Here is a 25,340-nt window from a genome sequence, read left to right as displayed (position 1 = left end):
TTGTACCCATGTCGGGAATCGATCCCGGGTCTTCGGCGTGACGAGCGAACGCTTTAACCACAAGGCTACCCGAACTACAAATGGTTTGTTTGTTTCTGTCAAAAAAGTTTGATTTTGAAAACGACACCGAAAATAAAGATATGTGATTGTTTTGCTAAAGAAACGATCCAAGATTATTTTTCATTTTGTTAAAGCAAACCATATTGCAATTAACTGTTTCAATATAATTACAAAGGGATCACTGCGGTTTGAAAAACCATGTAACCATTTCTGCGCACGCGTTAAAAGATAGAGGTACTTTTTTTGTTACCCTTTCTGGCGCTCGGCTCGGCTCGAGTCAGGATATTGTGTCTGAGTGGGGGGGTACTCAGGCTTAACTGCGACGTGGTTAAATCGGCATCAGTCCGGACAAGCCCATTTCACCTCATCTCACCACCCATTATGGAAAAGGGCAGCATCGCGATAATGCTTGGATTCCATATGAATGTTGGTCCGCAACTCAATTTATACGTATGAATTATAAGTCTAAATTGTTACATGCATTATATCAAAGGTTTCAAATTTCAGAGTAAGTTTACAAATACTTACAACGAAGCCTTGTGTCTCTCCCTCCAAGTTATAGCCAATAACGACCACGGATAGATTGTTCTTTGAATGGAAGGAACAGTTGGCAATGATTGGTCGTGATGAATCGTGACGTATTTCCGCTTCAAGACTACTCTTATACTGTTCTGTTGTGCACGTGAAGTCGGAATCCCAAGCAAATGATATAATCTTCTTCGGAGAAGCTCCCGCGGCAGTCAGTGCTCTGTCAATACGCGACTTCGTCGTCCTTTGCAGGAGTTCCCCCATCCCTGAAGCCATAGGATCAACCAGGAGACATGGGTCATCTCGGAGATACTCAAATGCTTCAATGTTGAGCCAGTACTCGAACTGATTCCCCTGTTGGTGGCTGAAATCTTGTATCTGGCCAAACTGCCGGAAAAGCTGCATTTGGGCGAAGTAAAATGAAAGAAAACTTTAGTGAATGAAAGTTTTTACTTAAATTTAAGATAACGTAAATATAACCGATATAAGTTACATACAGCCTTCGTGTATAGGATCTTTAGAGTACAGTATTTCCGTCATATAACGTATTGTAAGATACAAAAGTGTCGGATGCCGTTTTGATGAAAACTACGAATATAGTGCTAACAAGGATCATAGTTAGGGCGAATCTGGGATTTCAACCCATGATCATCGAATCCTGGTACGACTAAAGAACTCTGCGCAGTGAAATAGACGCCTTACACGACGTGCCCAATATCCTTGTATCTGCACCAGCACGTCTCCGTGCGGTAGAACTGGAGCTGAACCCCCCCTAAACATCGTGTATAAGACCTATACTATCTAAACCTGAACCTAGTGTATGAGACCTACACTATCTACACCTGCCCTCACCTGAACCTAGTGTATGAGACCTATACTATCTACACCTGCCCTCTCCTGATCCTCATGTATGAGACCTATACTATCTACACCTGCCCTCACCCGAACCAAGTGTATAAGACTACACTTTCTACACCTGCCCTCACCTGATCCTAGAGTATGAGACCTATACTATCTACACCTGCCCTCACCTAAACCCAGTGTATGAGACCTATACTATCTCACCTGCCCTCACCTGAACCTAGTGTATGAGACCTATACTATCTACACCTGCCCTCACCTGAACCTAGTGTATGAGACCTATACTATCTACACCTGCCCTCACCTGAACCTAGTGTATAAGACCTATACTATCTACACCTTCCCTAACCTAAACCTAGTGTATGAGACCTATACTATCTACACCTGCCCTCACCTGAACCTAGTGTATGAGACCGATACTATCTACACCTGCCCTCACCTGAACCTAGTGTATGAGACCTATACTATCTACACCTGCCCTCACCTGAACCTAGTGTATAAGACCTATACCATCTACACCTGAACCTAGTGTATGAGACCTATACTTTCTACACCTGCCCTCACCTGAACCTAGTGTATGAGACCTATACTATCTACACCTGCCCTCACCTGAACCTAGTGTATTAGACTACACTATCTACACCTGCCCTCACCTGAACCTAGTGTATGAGACCTATACTATCTACACCTGCCCTCACCTGAACCTAGTGTATGAGACCTATACTATCTACACCTGCCCTCACCTGAACCTAGTGTATGAGACCTATACTATCTATACATGCCCACACCTGAACCTAGAGTATGAGACCTAAACTATCTATACCTGCCCTCACCTGAACCTTCTGTATAAGACTACACTATCTACACCTGCCCTCACCTGAACCAAGTGTATGAGACCTATACTATCTACACCTGCCCTCACCTGAACCTAGTGTATGAGACCTATACTATCTACACCTGCCCTCACATGAACCTAGTGTATGAGACCTATACTTTCTACACCTGCCCTCACCTGAACCTAGTTTATGAGACCTATGCTATCTACACCTGCCCTGAACTCATCCTCATGTATAAGACCTATACTATCTACACCTGCCCTCACCTGAACCTAGTGTATAAGACTACACTATCTACACCTGCCCTCACCTGAACCTAGTGTATGAGACCTATACTATCTACACCTGCCCTGACCTGAACCTAGTGTATAAGACTACACTATCTACACCTGCCCTCACCTTAACCTAGTGTATGAGACCTATACTATCTACACCTGCCCTCACCTGAACCTTGTGTATGAGACCTATACTATCTATACCTGCCCCAACCTGACCCTAGTGTATGAGACCTATACTATCTACACCTGCCCTCACATGAACCTAGTGTATAAGACTACACTATTTACACCTGCCCTCACCTGAACCTAGTGTATGAGACCTATACTATCTACACCTGCCCTCAACTGAACCTCATGTATGAGACCTATATCATCTACACCTGCCCTCACCTGAACCTCATGTATGAGACCTATACTATCTACACCTGCCCTCACCTTAACCTAGTGTATAAGACTACACTATCTACACCTGCAATCACCTGAACCTAGTGTATGAGACCTATACTATCTACACCTGCCCTCACCTGAACCTAGTGTATAAGACTACACTATCTACACCTGCCCTCACCTGAACCTAGTTTATGAGACCTATACTATCTACACCTGCCCTCACCTGAACCTAGTGTATAAGACTACACTATCTACACCTGCCCTCACCTATACCTAGTGTATGAGACCTATACTATCTGCACCTGCCCTCACCTGATCCTCTTGTATGAGACCTATACTATCTACACCTGCCCTCACCTGAACCTAGTGTATGAGACCGATACTATCTACACCTGCCCTCACCTGAACCTAGTGTATGAGACCTATACTATCTACACCTGCCCTCACCTGAACCTAGTGTATGAGACCTATACTATCTACACCTGACCTCATCTGAACCTAGTGTATGAGACCTATACTATCTATACCTGCCCTCACCTGAACCTAGTGTATGAGACCTATACTATCTACACCTGCCCTCACCTGAACCTAGTGTATAAGACTACACTATCTACACCTGCCCTCACCTGAACCTAGTGTATGAGACCTATACTATCTATACCTGCCCTCACCTGAACCTAGTGTATAAGACTACACTATCTACACCTGTCCTCACCTGAACCTAGTGTTTGAGACCTATACTATCTACACCTGCCCTCACCTGAACCTAGTGTATGAGACCTATGCTATCTACACCTGCTCTCACCTGAACTTAGTGTATGAGACCTATACTATCTACACCTGCCCTCACCTGAACCTAGTGTATGAGACCTATACTATCTATACCTGCCCTCACCTGAACCTAGTGTATAAGAATACACTATCTACACCTGCCCTCACCTGAACCTTGTGTATGAGACCTATACTATCTACACCTGCCCTCACCTAAACCTAGTGTATAAGACTACACTATCTACACCTGCCCTCACCTGAACCTAGTGTATGAGACCTATACTATCTACACGTGCCCTCACCTGAACCTAGTGTATAAGATTACACTATCTACACCTGCCCTCACCTGAACCTAGTGTATGAGACCTATACTATCTACACCTGCCCTCACCTGAACCTAGTGTATGAGACCTATACTATCTACACCTGCCCTCATCTGAACCTAGTGTATGAGACCTATACTATCTATACCTGCCCTCACCTGAACCTAGTGTATAAGAATACACTATCTACACCTGCCCTCACCTGAACCTAGTGTATGAGACCTATACTATCTACACCTGCCCTCACCTGAACCTAGTGTATAAGACTACACTATCTACACCTGCCCTCACCTGAACCTAGTGTATAAGACTACACTATCTACACCTGCCCTCACCTATACCTAGTGTATGAGACCTATACTAGCTGCACCTGCCCTCACCTGATCCTCTTGTATGAGACCTATACTATCTACACCTGCCCTCACCTGAACCTAGTGTATAAGACCTATACTATCTACACCTGCTCTCACCTGAACCTAGTGTATGAGACCTATACTATCTACACCTGCCCTCATCTGAACCTAGTGTATGAGACCTATACTATCTATACCTGCCCTCACCTGAACCTAGTGTATAAGAATACACTATCTACACCTGCCCTCACCTGAACCTAGTGTATGAGACCTATACTATCTACACCTGCCCTCACCTGAACCTAGTGTATAAGACTACACTATCTACACCTGCCCTCACCTGAACCTAGTTTATGAGACCTATACTATCTACACCTGCCCTGACCTGAACCTAGTGTATGAGACTACACTATCTACACCTGCCCTCACCTGAACCTAGTGTATGAGACCTATACTATATACACCTGCCCTCACCTGAAACTAGTTTATGAGACCTATACTATCTATACCTGCCCCAACCTGAACCTAGTGTATGAGACCTATACTATCTACACCTGCCCTCACATGAACCTAGTGTATAAGACTACACTATCTACACCTGTCCACACCTGAACCTAGTGTATGAGACCTATACTATCTACACCTGCCCTGACCTGAAACTAGTGTATAAGACTACACTATCTACACCTGCCCTCACCTGAACCTAGTGTATGAGACCTATACTATCTACACCTGCCCTGACCTGAACCTAGTGTATAAGACTACACTATCTACACCTGCCCTCACCTGAACCTAGTGTATGAGACCTATACTATATACACCTGCCCTCACCTGAACCTAGTTTATGAGACCTATACTATCTATACCTGCCCCAACCTGAACCTAGTGTATGAGACCTATACTATCTACACCTGCCCTCACATGAACCTAGTGTATACGACTACACTATCTACACCTGCCCTCACCTGAACCTAGTTTATGAGACCTATACTATCTATACCTGCCCCAACCTGAACCTAGTGTATGAGACCTATACTATCTACACCTGCCCTCACATGAACCTAGTGTATAAGACTACACTATCTACACCTGCCCTCACCTGAACCTAGTGTATGAGACCTATACTATCTACTCCTGGCCACACCTGAACCTCATGTATGAGACCTATACCATCTACACCTGCCCTCACCTGAACCTCATGTATGAGACCTATGCTATCTACACCTGCTCTCACCAGAACCTAGTGTATGAGACCTATACTATCTACACCTGCCCTCATCTGAACCTAGTGTATGAGACCTATACTATCTATACCTGCCCTCACCTGAACCTAGTGTATAAGAATACACTATCTACACCTGCCCTCACCTGAACCTAGTGTATGAGTACTATACTATCTACACCAGCCCTCACCTGAACCTAGTGTATGAGACCTATACTATCTATACCTGCCCTCACCTGAACCTAGTTTATGAGACCTATACTATCTACACCTGCCCCAACCTGAACCTAGTGTATGAGACCTATACTATCTACACCTGCCCTCACATGAACCTAGTGTATAAGACTACACTATCTACACCTGCCCTCACCTGAACCTAGTGTATGAGACCTATACTATCTACACCTGCCCTCAACTGAACCTCATGTATGAGACCTATATCATCTACACCTGCCCTCACCTCAACCTCATGTATGAAACCTATACTATCTATACCTGCCCTCAACTGAACCTAGTGTATGAGACCTATACTATCTATACCTGCCCTCACCTGAACCTAGTGTATGAGACCTATACTATCTATACCTGCCCCAACCTGAACCTAGTGTATGAGACCTATACTATCTACACCTGCCCTCACATGAACCCAGTGTATAAGACTACACTATCTACACCTGCCCTCACCTGAACCTAGTGTATGAGACCTATACTATCTACACCTGACCACACCTGAACCTCATGTATGAGACCTATACCATCTACACCTGCCCTCACCTGAACCTCATGTATGAGACCTATGCTATCTACACCTGCTCTCACCTGAACCTAGTGTATGAGACCTATACTATCTACACCTGACCACGAATGAACCTCATGTATGAGACCTATACTATCTACACCTGCCCTCACCTGAACCTAGTGTATAAGACTACACTATCTACACCTGCCCTCACCTGAACCTAGTGTATGAGACCTATACTATCTATACCTGCCCTCACCTGAACCTAGTGTATGAGACCTATACTATCTATACCTGCCCCAACCTGAACCTAGTGTATGAGACCTATACTATCTACACCTGCCCTCACATGAACCCAGTGTATAAGACTACACTATCTACACCTGCCCTCACCTGAACCTAGTGTATGAGACCTATACTATCTACACCTGACCACACCTGAACCTCATGTATGAGACCTATACCATCTACACCTGCCCTCACCTGAACCTCATGTATGAGACCTATGCTATCTACACCTGCTCTCACCTGAACCTAGTGTATCAGACCTATACTATCTACACCTGCCCTCATCTGAACCTAGTGTATGAGACCTATACTATCTATACCTGCCCTCACCTGAACCTAGTGTATAAGACTACACTATCTACACCTGCCCTCACCTGAACCTAGTGTATGAGACCTATACTATCTATACCTGCCCTCACCTGAACCTAGTGTATGAGACCTATACTATCTATACCTGCCCCAACCTGAACCTAGTGTATGAGACCTATACTATCTACACCTGCCCTCACATGAACCCAGTGTATAAGACTACACTATCTACACCTGCCCTCACCTGAACCTAGTGTATGAGACCTATACTATCTACACCTGACCACACCTGAACCTCATGTATGAGACCTATACCATCTACACCTGCCCTCACCTGAACCTCATGTATGAGACCTATGCTATCTACACCTGCTCTCACCTGAACCTAGTGTATCAGACCTATACTATCTACACCTGCCCTCATCTGAACCTAGTGTATGAGACCTATACTATCTATACCTGCCCTCACCTGAACCTAGTGTATAAGACTACACTATCTACACCTGCCCTCACCTGAACCTAGTGTATGAGACCTATACTATCTACACCTGCCCTCACCTGAACCTCATGTATGAGACCTATATCATCTACACCTGCCCTCACCTGAACCTCATGTATGAGACCTATACTATCTACACCTGCCCTCACCTGAACCTAGTGTATGAGACCTATACTATCTATACCTGCCCCAACCTGAACCTAGTGTATGGGACCTGTACTATCCACACCTGCCCTCACATGAACCTAGTGTATAAGACTACACTATCTACACCTGCCCTCACTAGAACCTAGTGTATGAGACCTATACTATCTACACCTGCCCTCAACTGAACCTAATGTATGAGACCTATATCATCTACACCTGCCCTCACCTGAACCTCATGTATGAGACCTATACTATCTATACCTGCCCTCAACTGAACCTAGTGTATGAGACCTATACTATCTATACCTGCCCTCACCTGAACCTAGTGTATGAGACCTATACTATCTACACGTGCCCTCACATGAACCCAGTGTATAAGACTACACTATCTACACCTGCCTTCACCTGAACCTAGTGTATGAGACCTATACTATCTACACCTGACCACACCTGAACCTCATGTATGAGACCTATACCATCTACACCTGCCCTCACCTGAACCTCATGTATGAGACCTATGCTATCTACACCTGCCCTCACCTGAACCTAGTGTATGAGACCTATACTATCTACACCTGCCCTCATCTGAACCTAGTGTATGAGACCTATACTATCTATACCTGCCCTCACCTGAACCTAGTGTATAAGAATACACTATCTACACCTGCCCTCACCTGAACCTAGTGTATGAGACCTATACTATCTACACCTGCACTCACCTGAACCTAGTGTATAAGACTACACTATCTACACCTGCCCTCACCTGAACCTAGTGTATGAGACCTATACTATCTATACCTTCCCTGACCTGAACCTAGTGTATAAGACTACACTATCTACACCCGCCCTCACCTGAACCTAGTGTATGAGACCTATACTATCTACACCTGCCCTCAACTGAACCTCATGTATGAGACCTATATCATCTACACCTGCCCTCACCTGAACCTCATGTATGAGACCTATACTATCTATACCTGCCCTCAACTGAACCTAGTGTATGAGACCTATACTATCTATACCTGCCCTCAACTGAACCTCATGTATGAGACCTATGCTATCTACACCAGCTCTCACCTGAACCTAGTGTATGAGACCTATACTATCTACACCTGCCCTCATCTGAACCTAGTGTATGAGACCATCTATACCTGCCCTCACCTGAACCTAGTGTATAAGAATACACTATCTACACCTGCCCTCACCTGAACCTAGTGTATGAGACCTATACTATCTACACCTGCCCTCACCTGAACCTAGTGTATAACACCTATACTATCTACACCTGACCACACATGAACCTCATGTATGAGACCTATACCATCTACACCTGCCCTCACCTGAACCTCATGTATGAGACCTATGCTATCTACACCTGCTCTCACCTGAACCTAGTGTATGAGACCTATACTATCTACACCTGCCCTCATCTGAACCTAGTGTATGAGACCTATACTATCTATACCTGCCCTCACCTGAACCTAGTGTATAAGAATACACTATCTACACCTGCCCTCACCTGAACCTAGTGCATGAGACCTATACTATCTACACCTGCCCTCACCTGAACCTAGTGTATAAGACTACACTATCTACACCTGCCCTCACCTGAACCTAGTGTATGAGACCTATACCATCTACAACTGCCCTCACCTGAACCTAGTGTATGAGACCTATACTATCTACACCTGCCCTCAACCTGAACCAAGTGTATGAGTACTATACTATCTACAACTCCACTCACCTGAACCTAGAGTATGAGACCTATACTATCTACACCTGCCCTCACCTAAACCTAATGTATGAGACCTATACTATCTATCCCCGTCCTAACCTTAACCTCATGTATGGGACCTATACTATCTATACCTGCCCCAACCTCAACCTAGTGTATGGGACCTATACTATCTATACCTGCCCCAACCTGAACCTCATGTATAAGACTACACTATCTACACCCGCCCTCACCTGAACCTAGTGTATGAGACCTATACTATCTACACCTGCCCTCAACTGAACCTCATGTATGAGACCTATATCATCTACACCTGCCCTCACCTGAACCTCATGTATGAGACCTATACTATCTATACCTGCCCTCAACTGAACCTAGTGTATGAGACCTATACTATCTACACCTGCCCTCATCTGAACCTAGTGTATGAGACCTATACTATCTATACCTGCCCTCACCTGAACCTAGTGTATAAGAATACACTATCTACACCTGCCCTCACCTGAACCTAGTGCATGAGACCTATACTATCTACACCTGCCCTCACCTGAACCTAGTGTATAAGACTACACTATCTACACCTGCCCTCACCTGAACCTAGTGTATGAGACCTATACCATCTACAACTGCCCTCACCTGAACCTAGTGTATGAGACCTATACTATCTACACCTGCCCTCACCTGAACCTCGTGTATAAGACCTATACTATCTACATCTGCCCTCACCTGAACCTAGTGTATGAGACCTATACTATCTACACCTGCCCTCACCTGAACCTAGTGTATGAGACATATACTATCTACACCTGCCCTCACCTGATCCTCATGTATAAGACCTATACTATCTACACCTGCCCTCACCTGAACCTAGTGTATTAGACCTATACTATCTATACCTGCCCTCACCTGAACCTATTTTTTGAGACTACACTATCTACACCTGCCCTCACCTGAACCTAGTGTATGAGACCTATACTATCTACACCTGCCCTAACCTGAACCTCGTGTATAAGACTACACTTTCTACACCTGCCCTCACCTGAACTTCGAGTATAAGACATATACTATCTATACCTGCCCTCACCTAAACCTAGTGTTTGAGACCTATACTATCTACACCTGCCCTCACCTGAACCTAGTGTATGAGACCTATACTATCTACACCTGCCCTCACCTGAACCTCGTGTATGAGACCTATACTATCTACACCTGCACTCACCTGATCCTCATGTATGAGACCTATACTATCTACAACTGCCCTCACCTGAACCTAGTGTATAAGACTACACTTTCTACACCTGCCCTCACCTGAACCTAGTGTATGAGACCTATACTATCTACACCTGCCCTCATCTGAACCTAGTGTATGAGACCTATACTATCTACACCTGCCCTCACCTGAACCTAGTGTATAACACTACACTATCTACACCTGCCCTCACCTGAACCTAGTGTATGAGACCTATACTATCTAAACCTGCCCTCACCTGAACCTAGTGTATGAGACCTATACTATCTATACCTGCCCTCACCTGAACCTAGTTTATGAGACCTATACTATCTATACCTGCCCCAACCTGAACCTAGTGTATGAGACCTATACTATCTACACCTGCCCTCACATGAACCTAGTGTATAAGACTACACTATCTACACCTGCCCTCACCTGAACCTAGTGTATGAGACTTATACTATCTACACCTGCCCTCAACTGAACCTCATGTATGAGACCTATATCATCTACACCTGCCCTCACCTGAACCTAGTGTATGAGACCTATACTCGCTACACCTGCCCTCACCTGAACCTAGTGTATAAGAATACACTATCTACACCTGCCCTAACCTGAACCTTGTGTATGAGACCTATACTATCTACACCTGCCCTCACTTGAACCTAGTGTATAAGACTACACTATCTACACCTGCACTCACCTGAACCTAGTGTATGAGACCTATACTATCTACACCTGCCCTCACCTGAACCTAGTGTATAAGACTACAGTATCTACACCTGCCCTCACCTGAACCTAGTGTATGAGACCTATACTATCTACACCTGCCCTCACCTGAACCTAGTGTATGAGACTTATACTATCTACACCTGCCCTGACCTGAACCTAGTGTATAAGACTACACTATCTACACCTGCCCTCACCTGAACCTAGTGTATGAGACCTATACTATCTACACCTGCCCTCACCTGAACCTAGTGTATGAGACCTATACTATCTATACCTGCCCTCACCTGAACCTAGTGTATGAGACCTATACTATCTATACCTGACCCAACCTGAACCTAGTGTATGAGACCTATACTATCTACACCTGCCCTCACATGAACCTAGTGTATAAGACTACACTATCTACACCTGCCCTCACCTGAACCTAGTGTATGAGACCTATACCATCTACACCTGCCCTCAACTGAACCTCATGTATGAGACCTATATCATCTACACCTGCCCTCACCTGAACCTCATGTATGAGACCTATACTATCTACACCTGCCCTCACCTGAACCTAGTGTATAAGACTACACTATCTACACCTGCCCTCACCTGAACCTAGTGTATGAGACCTATACTATCTACACCTGCCCTCACCTGAACCTAGTGTATAAGACTACACTATCTACACCTGCCCTCACCTGAACCTAGTGTATGAGACCTATACTATCTACACCTGCCCTCACCTGAACCTAGTGTATGAGACCTATACTATCTACACCTGCCCTCACCTGAACCTAGTGTATAAGACTACACTATCTACACCTGCCCTCACCTGAACCTAGTGTATGAGACCTATACTATCTACACCTGCCCTCACCTGAACCTAGTGTATGAGACCTATACTATCTATACCTGCCCTCACCTGAACCTAGTTTATGAGACCTATACTATCTATACCTGACCCAACCTGAACCTAGTGTATGAGACCTATACTATCTACACCTGCCCTCACATGAACCTAGTGTATGAGACCTATACTATCTACACCTGCCCTCACCTGAACCTAGTGTATAAGACTACACTATCTACACCTGCCCTCACCTGAACCTAGTGTATGAGACCTATACTATCTACACCTGCCCTCACCTGAACCTAGTGTATAAGACTACACTATCTACACCTGCCCTCACCTGAACCTAGTGTATGAGACCTATACTATCTACACCTGCCCTCACCTGAACCTAGTGTATGAGACCTATACTATCTATACCTGCCCTCACCTGAACCTAGTTTATGAGACCTATACTATCTATACCTGCCCCAACCTGAACCTAGTGTATGAGACCTATACTATCTACACCTGCCCTCACCTGAACCTAGTGTATGAGACCTATACTATCTACACCTGCCCTCAACTGAACCTCATGTATGAGACCTATATCATCTACACCTGCCCTCACCTGAACCTCATGTATGAGACCTATACTATCTATACCTGCCCTCACCTGAACCTAGTTTATGAGACCTATACTATCTATACCTGACCCAACCTGAACCTAGTGTATGAGACCTATACTATCTACACCTGCCCTCACATGAACCTAGTGTATAAGACTACACTATCTACACCTGCCCTCACCTGAACCTAGTGTATGAGACCTATACTATCTACACCTGCCCTCAACTGAACCTAGTGTATGAGACCTATGCTATCTACACCTGCTCTCACCTGAACCTAGTGTATGTGACCTATACTATCTACACCTGCCCTCACCTGAACCTAGTGCATGAGACCTATACTATCTACACCTGCCCTCACCTGAACCTAGTGTATAAGACTACACTATCTACACCTGCCCTCACCTGAACCTAGTGTATGAGACCTATACTATCTACACCTGCTCTCACCTGAACCTAGTGTATAAGACTACACTATCTACACCTGCCCTCACCTGAACCTAGTGTATGAGACCTATACTATCTACACCTGCCCTCACCTGAACCTAGTGTATGAGACCTATACTATCTACACCTGCCCTCACCTGAACCTAGTGTATAAGACTACACTATCTACACCTGCCCTCACCTGAACCTAGTGTATGAGACCTATACTATCTACACCTGCCCTCACCTGAACCTAGTGTATGAGACCTATACTATCTATACCTGCCCTCACCTGAACCTAGTTTATGAGACCTATACCATCTATACCTGACCCAACCTGAACCTAGTGTATGAGACCTATACTATCTACACCTGCCCTCACATGAACCTAGTGTATGAGACCTATACTATCTACACCTGCCCTCACCTGAACCTAGTGTATAAGACTACACTATCTACACCTGCCCTCACCTGAACCTAATGTATGAGACCTATACTATCTACACCTGCCCTCACCTGAACCTAGTGTATAAGACTACACTATCTACACCTGCCCTCACCTGAACCTAGTGTATGAGACCTATACTATCTACACCTGCCCTCACCTGAACCTAGTGTATGAGACCTATACTATCTACACCTGCCCTCACCTGAACCTAGTGTATGAGACCTATACTATCTACACCTGCCCTCACCTGAACCTAGTGTTTGAGACCTATGCTATCTACACCTGCTCTCACCTGAACCTAGTGTATGAGACCTATACTATCTACACCTGCCCTCACCTGAAGCTAGTGTATGAGACCTATACTATCTACACCTGCCCTCACCTGAACCTAGTGTATAAGACTACACTATCTACACCTGCCCTCACCTGAACCTAGTGTATGAGACCTATACTATCTATACCTGCCCCAACCTGAACCTAGTGTATGAGACCTATACTATCTACACCTGCCCTCACCTGAACCTAGTGTATGAGACCTATACTATCTACACCTGCCCTCAACTGAACCTCATGTATGAGACCTATATCATCTACACCTGCCCTCACCTGAACCTCATGTATGAGACCTATACTATCTATACCTGCCCTCACCTGAACCTAGTTTATGAGACCTATACTATCTATACCTGACCCAACCTGAACCTAGTGTATGAGACCTATACTATCTACACCTGCCCTCACATGAACCTAGTGTATAAGACTACACTATCTACACCTGCCCTCACCTGAACCTAGTGTATGAGACCTATACTATCTACACCTGCCCTCAACTGAACCTAGTGTATGAGACCTATGCTATCTACACCTGCTCTCACCTGAACCTAGTGTATGAGACCTATACTATCTACACCTGCCCTCACCTGAACCTAGTGCATGAGACCTATAGTATCTACACCTGCCCTCACCTGAACCTAGTGTATAAGACTACACTATCTACACCTGCCCTCACCTGAACCTAGTGTATGAGACCTATACTATCTACACCTGCCCTCACCTGAACCTAGTGTATAAGACTACACTATCTACACCTGCCCTCACCTGAACCTAGTGTATGAGACCTATACTATCTACACCTGCCCTCACCTGAACCTAGTGTATGAGACCTATACTATCTACACCTGCCCTCACCTGAACCTAGTGTATAAGACTACACTATCTACACCTGCCCTCACCTGAACCTAGTGTATGAGACCTATACTATCTACACCTGCCCTCACCTGAACCTAGTGTATGAGACCTATACTATCTATACCTGCCCTCACCTGAACCTAGTTGATGAGACCTATACCATCTATACCTGACCCAACCTGAACCTAGTGTATGAGACCTATACTATCTACACCTGCCCTCACATGAACCTAGTGTATGAGACCTATACTATCTACACCTGCCCTCACCTGAACCTAGTGTATAAGACTACACTATCTACACCTGCCCTCACCTGAACCTAATGTATGAGACCTATACTATCTACACCTGCCCTCACCTGAACCTAGTGTATAAGACTACACTATCTACACCTGCCCTCACCTGAACCTAGTGTATGAGACCTATACTATCTACACCTGCCCTCACCTGAACCTAGTGTATGAGACCTATACTATCTACACCTGCCCTCACCTGAACCTAGTGTATGAGACCTATACTATCTACACCTGCCCTCACCTGAACCTAGTGTTTGAGACCTATGCTATCTACACCTGCTCTCACCTGAACCTAGTGTATGAGACCTATACTATCTACACCTGCCCTCACCTGAAGCTAGTGTATGAGACCTATACTATCTACACCTGCCCTGACCTGAACCTAGTGTATAAGACTACACTATCTACACCTGCCCTCACCTGAACCTAGTGTATGAGACCTATACTATCTACACCTGCCCTCACCTGAACCTAGTGTATAAGACTACACTATCTACACCTGCCCTCACCTGAACCTAGTGTATGAGACTTATACTATCTACACCTGCCCTCAACTGAACCTCATGTATGAGACCTATATCATCTACACCTGCCCTCACCTGAACCTCATGTATGAGACCTATACTATCTACACCTGCCCTCACCTGAACCTAGTGTATAAGAATACACTATCTACACCTGCCCTAACCTGAACCTTGTGTATGAGACCTATACTATCTACACCTGCCCTCACTTGAACCTAGTGTATAAGACTACACTATCTACACCTGCACTCACCTGAACCTAGTGTATGAGACCTATACTATCTACACCTGCCCTCACCTGAACCTAGTGTATAAGACTACAGTATCTACACCTGCCCTCACCTGAACCTAGTGTATGAGACCTATACTATCTACACCTGCCCTCACCTGAACCTAGTGTATGAGACCTATACTATCTACACCTGCCCTCACCTGAACCTCGTGTATAAGACTACACTTTCTACACCTGCCCTCAGCTGAACCTAGAGTATAAGACATATACTATCTATACCTGCCCTCACCTAAACCTAGTGTTTGAGACCTATACTATCTACACCTGCCCTCACCTGAACCTAGTGTATGTGACCTACACTATCTACACCTGCCCTCACCTGAACCTAGTGTATGAGACCTATACTATCTACACCTGCCCTCACCTGATCCTCATGTATGAGACCTATACTATCTACAACTGCCCTCACCTGAACCTAGTGTATAAGACTACACTTTCTACACCTGCCCTCACCTGAACCTAGTGTATGAGACCTATACTATCTACACCTGCCCTCACCTGAACCTAGTGTATGAGACCTATACTATCTACACCTGCCCTCACCTGAACCTAGTGTATAAGACTACACTATCTACACCTGCCCTCACCTGAACCTAGTGTATGAGACTTATACTATCTACACCTGCCCTCAACTGAACCTCATGTATGAGACCTATATCATCTACACCTGCCCTCACCTGAACCTAGTGTATGAGACCTATACTCGCTACACCTGCCCTCACCTGAACCTAGTGTATAAGAATACACTATCTACACCTGCCCTAACCTGAACCTTGTGTATGAGACCTATACTATCTACACCTGCCCTCACTTGAACCTAGTGTATAAGACTACACTATCTACACCTGCACTCACCTGAACCTAGTGTATGAGACCTATACTATCTACACCTGCCCTCACCTGAACCTAGTGTATAAGACTACAGTATCTACACCTGCCCTCACCTGAACCTAGTGTATGAGACCTATACTATCTACACCTGCCCTCACCTGAACCTAGTGTATGAGACCTATACTATCTACACCTGCCCTCACATGAACCTAGTGTATAAGACTACACTATCTACACCTGCCCTCACCTGAACCTAGTGTATGAGACCTATACTATCTACACCTGCCCTCACCTGAACCTAGTGTATGAGACCTATACTATCTATACCTGCCCTCACCTGAACCTAGTGTATGAGACCTATACTATCTATACCTGACCCAACCTGAACCTAGTGTATGAGACCTATACTATCTACACCTGCCCTCACATGAACCTAGTGTATAAGACTACACTATCTACACCTGCCCTCACCTGAACCTAGTGTATGAGACCTATACTATCTACACCTGCCCTCAACTGAACCTCATGTATGAGACCTATATCATCTACACCTGCCCTCACCTGAACCTCATGTATGAGACCTATACTATCTACACCTGCCCTCACCTGAACCTAGTGTATAAGACTACACTATCTACACCTGCCCTCACCTGAACCTAGTGTATGAGACCTATACTATCTACACCTGCCCTCACCTGAACCTAGTGTATAAGACTACACTATCTACACCTGCCCTCACCTGAACCTAGTGTATGAGACCTATACTATCTACACCTGCCCTCACCTGAACCTAGTGTATGAGACCTATACTATCTACACCTGCCCTCACCTGAACCTAGTGTATAAGACTACACTATCTACACCTGCCCTCACCTGAACCTAGTGTATGAGACCTATACTATCTACACCTGCCCTCACCTGAACCTAGTGTATGAGACCTATACTATCTATACCTGCCCTCACCTGAACCTAGTTTATGAGACCTATACTATCTATACCTGACCCAACCTGAACCTAGTGTATGAGACCTATACTATCTACACCTGCCCTCACATGAACCTAGTGTATGAGACCTATACTATCTACACCTGCCCTCACCTGAACCTAGTGTATAAGACTACACTATCTACACCTGCCCTCACCTGAACCTAGTGTATGAGACCTATACTATCTACACCTGCCCTCACCTGAACCTAGTGTATAAGACTACACTATCTACACCTGCCCTCACCTGAACCTAGTGTATGAGACCTATACTATCTACACCTGCCCTCACCTGAACCTAGTGTATGAGACCTATACTATCTATACCTGCCCTCACCTGAACCTAGTTTATGAGACCTATACTATCTATACCTGCCCCAACCTAAACCTAGTGTATGAGACCTATACTATCTACACCTGCCCTCACCTGAACCTAGTGTATGAGACCTATACTATCTACACCTGCCCTCAACTGAACCTCATGTATGAGACCTATATCATCTACACCTGCCCTCACCTGAACCTCATGTATGAGACCTATACTATCTATACCTGCCCTCACCTGAACCTAGTTTATGAGACCTATACTATCTATACCTGACCCAACCTGAACCTAGTGTATGAGACCTATACTATCTACACCTGCCCTCACATGAACCTAGTGTATAAGACTACACTATCTACACCTGCCCTCACCAGAACCTAGTGTATGAGACCTATACTATCTACACCTGCCCTCAACTGAACCTAGTGTATGAGACCTATGCTATCTACACCTGCTCTCACCTGAACCTAGTGTATGAGACCTATACTATCTACACCTGCCCTCACCTGAACCTAGTGCATGAGACCTATACTATCTACACCTGCCCTCACCTGAACCTAGTGTATAAGACTACACTATCTACACCTGCCCTCACCTGAACCTAGTGTATGAGACCTATACTATCTACACCTGCCCTCACCTGAACCTAGTGTATAAGACTACACTATCTACACCTGCCCTCACCTGAACCTAGTGTATGAGACCTATACTATCTACACCTGCCCTCACCTGAACCTAGTGTATGAGACCTATACTATCTACACCTGCCCTCACCTGAACCTAGTGTATAAGACTACACTATCTACACCTGCCCTCACCTGAACCTAGTGTATGAGACCTATACTATCTACACCTGCCCTCACCTGAACCTAGTGTATGAGACCTATACTATCTATACCTGCCCTCACCTGAACCTAGTTTATGAGACCTATACCATCTATACCTGACCCAACCTGAACCTAGTGTATGAGACCTATACTATCTACACCTGCCCTCAACTGAACCTCATGTATGAGACCTATATCATCTACACCTGCCCTCACCTGAACCTCATGTATGAGACCTATACTATCTATACCTGCCCTCACCTGAACCTAGTTTATGAGACCTATACTATCTATACCTGACCCAACCTGAACCTAGTGTATGAGACCTATACTATCTACACCTGCCCTCACATGAACCTAGTGTATAAGACTACACTATCTACACCTGCCCTCACCTGAACCTAGTGTATGAGACCTATACTATCTACACCTGCCCTCAACTGAACCTAGTGTATGAGACCTATGCTATCTACACCTGCTCTCACCTGAACCTAGTGTATGAGACCTATACTATCTACACCTGCCCTCACCTGAACCTAGTGCATGAGACCTATACTATCTACACCTGCCCTCACCTGAACCTAGTGTATAAGACCTATACTATCTACACCTGCCCTCACCTGAACCTAGTGTATGAGACCTATACTATCTATACCTGCCCTCACCTGAACCTAGTTTATGAGACCTATACCATCTATACCTGACCCAACCTGAACCTAGTGTATGAGACCTATACTATCTACACCTGCCCTCAACTGAACCTCATGTATGAGACCTATATCATCTACACCTGCCCTCACCTGAACCTCATGTATGAGACCTATACTATCTATACCTGCCCTCACCTGAACCTAGTTTATGAGACCTATACTATCTATACCTGACCCAACCTGAACCTAGTGTATGAGACCTATACTATCTACACCTGCCCTCACATGAACCTAGTGTATAAGACTACACTATCTACACCTGCCCTCACCTGAACCTAGTGTATGAGACCTATACTATCTACACCTGCCCTCAACTGAACCTAGTGTATGAGACCTATGCTATCTACACCTGCTCTCACCTGAACCTAGTTTATGAGACCTATACTATCTACACCTGCCCTCACCTGAACCTAGTGCATGAGACCTATACTATCTACACCTGCCCTCACCTGAACCTAGTGTATAAGACTACACTATCTACACCTGCCCTCACCTGAACCTAGTGTATGAGACCTATACTATCTACACCTGCCCTCACCTGAACCTAGTGTATAAGACTACACTATCTACACCTGCCCTCACCTGAACCTAGTGTATGAGACCTATACTATCTACACCTGCCCTCACCTGAACCTAGTGTATGAGACCTATACTATCTATACCTGCCCTCACCTGAACCTAGTTTATGAGACCTATACTATCTATACCTGCCCCAACCTAAACCTAGTGTATGAGACCTATACTATCTACACCTGCCCTCACCTGAACCTAGTGTATGAGACCTATACTATCTACACCTGCCCTCAACTGAACCTAGTGTATGAGACCTATATCATCTACACCTGCCCTCACCTGAACCTCATGTATGAGACCTATACTATCTATACCTGCCCTCACCTGAACCTAGTTTATGAGACCTATACTATCTATACCTGACCCAACCTGAACCTAGTGTATGAGACCTATACTATCTACACCTGCCCTCACATGAACCTAGTGTATAAGACTACACTATCTACACCTGCCCTCACCAGAACCTAGTGTATGAGACCTATACTATCTACACCTGCCCTCAACTGAACCTAGTGTATGAGACCTATGCTATCTACACCTGCTCTCACCTGAACCTAGTGTATGAGACCTATACTATCTACACCTGCCCTCACCTGAACCTAGTGCATGAGACCTATACTATCTACACCTGCCCTCACCTGAACCTAGTGTATAAGACTACACTATCTACACCTGCCCTCACCTGAACCTAGTGTATGAGACCTATACTATCTACACCTGCCCTCACCTGAACCTAGTGTATAAGACTACACTATCTACACCTGCCCTCACCTGAACCTAGTGTATGAGACCTATACTATCTACACCTGCCCTCACCTGAACCTAGTGTATGAGACCTATACTATCTACACCTGCCCTCACCTGAACCTAGTGTATAAGACTACACTATCTACACCTGCCCTCACCTGAACCTAGTGTATGAGACCTATACTATCTACACCTGCCCTCACCTGAACCTAGTGTATGAGACCTATACTATCTATACCTGCCCTCACCTGAACCTAGTTTATGAGACCTATACCATCTATACCTGACCCAACCTGAACCTAGTGTATGAGACCTATACTATCTACACCTGCCCTCAACTGAACCTCATGTATGAGACCTATATCATCTACACCTGCCCTCACCTGAACCTCATGTATGAGACCTATACTATCTATACCTGCCCTCACCTGAACCTAGTTTATGAGACCTATACTATCTATACCTGACCCAACCTGAACCTAGTGTATGAGACCTATACTATCTACACCTGCCCTCACATGAACCTAGTGTATAAGACTACACTATCTACACCTGCCCTCACCTGAACCTAGTGTATGAGACCTATACTATCTACACCTGCCCTCAACTGAACCTAGTGTATGAGACCTATGCTATCTACACCTGCTCTCACCTGAACCTAGTGTATGAGACCTATACTATCTACACCTGCCCTCACCTGAACCTAGTGCATGAGACCTATACTATCTACACCTGCCCTCACCTGAACCTAGTGTATAAGACCTATACTATCTACACCTGCCCTCACCTGAACCTAGTGTATGAGACCTATACTATCTATACCTGCCCTCACCTGAACCTAGTTTATGAGACCTATACCATCTATACCTGACCCAACCTGAACCTAGTGTATGAGACCTATACTATCTACACCTGCCCTCAACTGAACCTCATGTATGAGACCTATATCATCTACACCTGCCCTCACCTGAACCTCATGTATGAGACCTATACTATCTATACCTGCCCTCACCTGAACCTAGTTTATGAGACCTATACTATCTATACCTGACCCAACCTGAACCTAGTGTATGAGACCTATACTATCTACACCTGCCCTCACATGAACCTAGTGTATAAGACTACACTATCTACACCTGCCCTCACCTGAACCTAGTGTATGAGACCTATACTATCTACACCTGCCCTCAACTGAACCTAGTGTATGAGACCTATGCTATCTACACCTGCTCTCACCTGAACCTAGTTTATGAGACCTATACTATCTACACCTGCCCTCACCTGAACCTAGTGCATGAGACCTATACTATCTACACCTGCCCTCACCTGAACCTAGTGTATAAGACTACACTATCTACACCTGCCCTCACCTGAACCTAGTGTATGAGACCTATACTATCTACACCTGCCCTCACCTGAACCTAGTGTATAAGACTACACTATCTACACCTGCCCTCACCTGAACCTAGTGTATGAGACCTATACTATCTACACCTGCCCTCACCTGAACCTAGTGTATGAGACCTATACTATCTACACCTGCCCTCACCTGAACCTAGTGTATAAGACTACACTATCTACACCTGCCCTCACCTGAACCTAGTGTATGAGACCTATACTATCTACACCTGCCCTCACCTGAACCTAGTGTATGAGACCTATACTATCTATACCTGCCCTCACCTGAACCTAGTTTATGAGACCTATACCATCTATACCTGACCCAACCTGAACCTAGTGTATGAGACCTATACTATCTACACCTGCCCTCACATGAACCTAGTGTATAAGACTACACTATCTACACCTGCCCTCACCTGAACCTAGTGTATGAGACCTATACTATCTACACCTGCCCTCAACTGAACCTAGTGTATGAGACCTATGCTATCTACACCTGCTCTCACCTGAACCTAGTGTATGTGACCTATACTATCTACACCTGCCCTCACCTGAACCTAGTGCATGAGACCTATACTATCTACACCTGCCCTCACCTGAACCTAGTGTATAAGACTACACTATCTACACCTGCCCTCACCTGAACCTAGTGTATGAGACCTATACTATCTACACCTGCTCTCACCTGAACCTAGTGTATAAGACTACACTATCTACACCTGCCCTCACCTGAACCTAGTGTATGAGACCTATACTATCTACACCTGCCCTCACCTGAACCTAGTGTATGAGACCTATACTATCTACACCTGCCCTCACCTGAACCTAGTGTATAAGACTACACTATCTACACCTGCCCTCACCTGAACCTAGTGTATGAGACCTATACTATCTACACCTGCCCTCACCTGAACCTAGTGTATGAGACCTATACTATCTATACCTGCCCTCACCTGAACCTAGTTTATGAGACCTATACCATCTATACCTGACCCAACCTGAACCTAGTGTATGAGACCTATACTATCTACACCTGCCCTCACATGAACCTAGTGTATGAGACCTATACTATCTACACCTGCCCTCACCTGAACCTAGTGTATAAGACTACACTATCTACACCTGCCCTCACCTGAACCTAATGTATGAGACCTATACTATCTACACCTGCCCTCACCTGAACCTAGTGTATAAGACTACACTATCTACACCTGCCCTCACCTGAACCTAGTGTATGAGACCTATACTATCTACACCTGCCCTCACCTGAACCTAGTGTATGAGACCTATACTATCTACACCTGCCCTCACCTGAACCTAGTGTATGAGACCTATACTATCTACACCTGCCCTCACCTGAACCTAGTGTTTGAGACCTATGCTATCTACACCTGCTCTCACCTGAACCTAGTGTATGAGACCTATACTATCTACACCTGCCCTCACCTGAAGCTAGTGTATGAGACCTATACTATCTACACCTGCCCTCACCTGAACCTAGTGTATAAGACTACACTATCTACACCTGCCCTCACCTGAACCTAGTGTATGAGACCTATACTATCTATACCTGCCCCAACCTGAACCTAGTGTATGAGACCTATACTATCTACACCTGCCCTCACCTGAACCTAGTGTATGAGACCTATACTATCTACACCTGCCCTCAACTGAACCTCATGTATGAGACCTATATCATCTACACCTGCCCTCACCTGAACCTCATGTATGAGACCTATACTATCTATACCTGCCCTCACCTGAACCTAGTTTATGAGACCTATACTATCTATACCTGACCCAACCTGAACCTAGTGTATGAGACCTATACTATCTACACCTGCCCTCACATGAACCTAGTGTATAAGACTACACTATCTACACCTGCCCTCACCTGAACCTAGTGTATGAGACCTATACTATCTACACCTGCCCTCAACTGAACCTAGTGTATGAGACCTATGCTATCTACACCTGCTCTCACCTGAACCTAGTGTATGAGACCTATACTATCTACACCTGCCCTCACCTGAACCTAGTGCATGAGACCTATAGTATCTACACCTGCCCTCACCTGAACCTAGTGTATAAGACTACACTATCTACACCTGCCCTCACCTGAACCTAGTGTATGAGACCTATACTATCTACACCTGCCCTCACCTGAACCTAGTGTATAAGACTACACTATCTACACCTGCCCTCACCTGAACCTAGTGTATGAGACCTATACTATCTACACCTGCCCTCACCTGAACCTAGTGTATGAGACCTATACTATCTACACCTGCCCTCACCTGAACCTAGTGTATAAGACTACACTATCTACACCTGCCCTCACCTGAACCTAGTGTATGAGACCTATACTATCTACACCTGCCCTCACCTGAACCTAGTGTATGAGACCTATACTATCTATACCTGCCCTCACCTGAACCTAGTTGATGAGACCTATACCATCTATACCTGACCCAACCTGAACCTAGTGTATGAGACCTATACTATCTACACCTGCCCTCACATGAACCTAGTGTATGAGACCTATACTATCTACACCTGCCCTCACCTGAACCTAGTGTATAAGACTACACTATCTACACCTGCCCTCACCTGAACCTAATGTATGAGACCTATACTATCTACACCTGCCCTCACCTGAACCTAGTGTATAAGACTACACTATCTACACCTGCCCTCACCTGAACCTAGTGTATGAGACCTATACTATCTACACCTGCCCTCACCTGAACCTAGTGTATGAGACCTATACTATCTACACCTGCCCTCACCTGAACCTAGTGTATGAGACCTATACTATCTACACCTGCCCTCACCTGAACCTAGTGTTTGAGACCTATGCTATCTACACCTGCTCTCACCTGAACCTAGTGTATGAGACCTATACTATCTACACCTGCCCTCACCTGAAGCTAGTGTATGAGACCTATACTATCTACACCTGCCCTGACCTGAACCTAGTGTATAAGACTACACTATCTACACCTGCCCTCACCTGAACC

The 25,340-nt window shown here is 45.1% G+C and overlaps 1 protein-coding gene across 1 annotated transcript in view; it reads right to left on the bottom strand.

Moving 5' to 3' along the window:
- The window catches only part of LOC124128867, a 128,446-nt gene that overhangs the window by 7,420 nt on the left and 95,686 nt on the right, over positions 1 to 25,340 (bottom strand). Inside the window, exon 3 of the mRNA XM_048383882.1 lies at positions 589 to 987. Coding sequence (XP_048239839.1) covers positions 589 to 987 — 399 coding nt within the window. The remainder of the gene's footprint in view (positions 1 to 588; positions 988 to 25,340) is intronic.

Source organism: Haliotis rufescens, unplaced genomic scaffold (genome assembly GCF_023055435.1).
Source record: "Haliotis rufescens isolate VD_foot unplaced genomic scaffold, xgHalRufe1.0.p SCAF_5, whole genome shotgun sequence".
NCBI classification, from domain to species: domain Eukaryota; kingdom Metazoa; phylum Mollusca; class Gastropoda; order Lepetellida; family Haliotidae; genus Haliotis; species Haliotis rufescens.
Note: the sequence above shows the minus strand (reverse complement) of the source record. Positions and strands in the feature narration are given on the sequence as shown.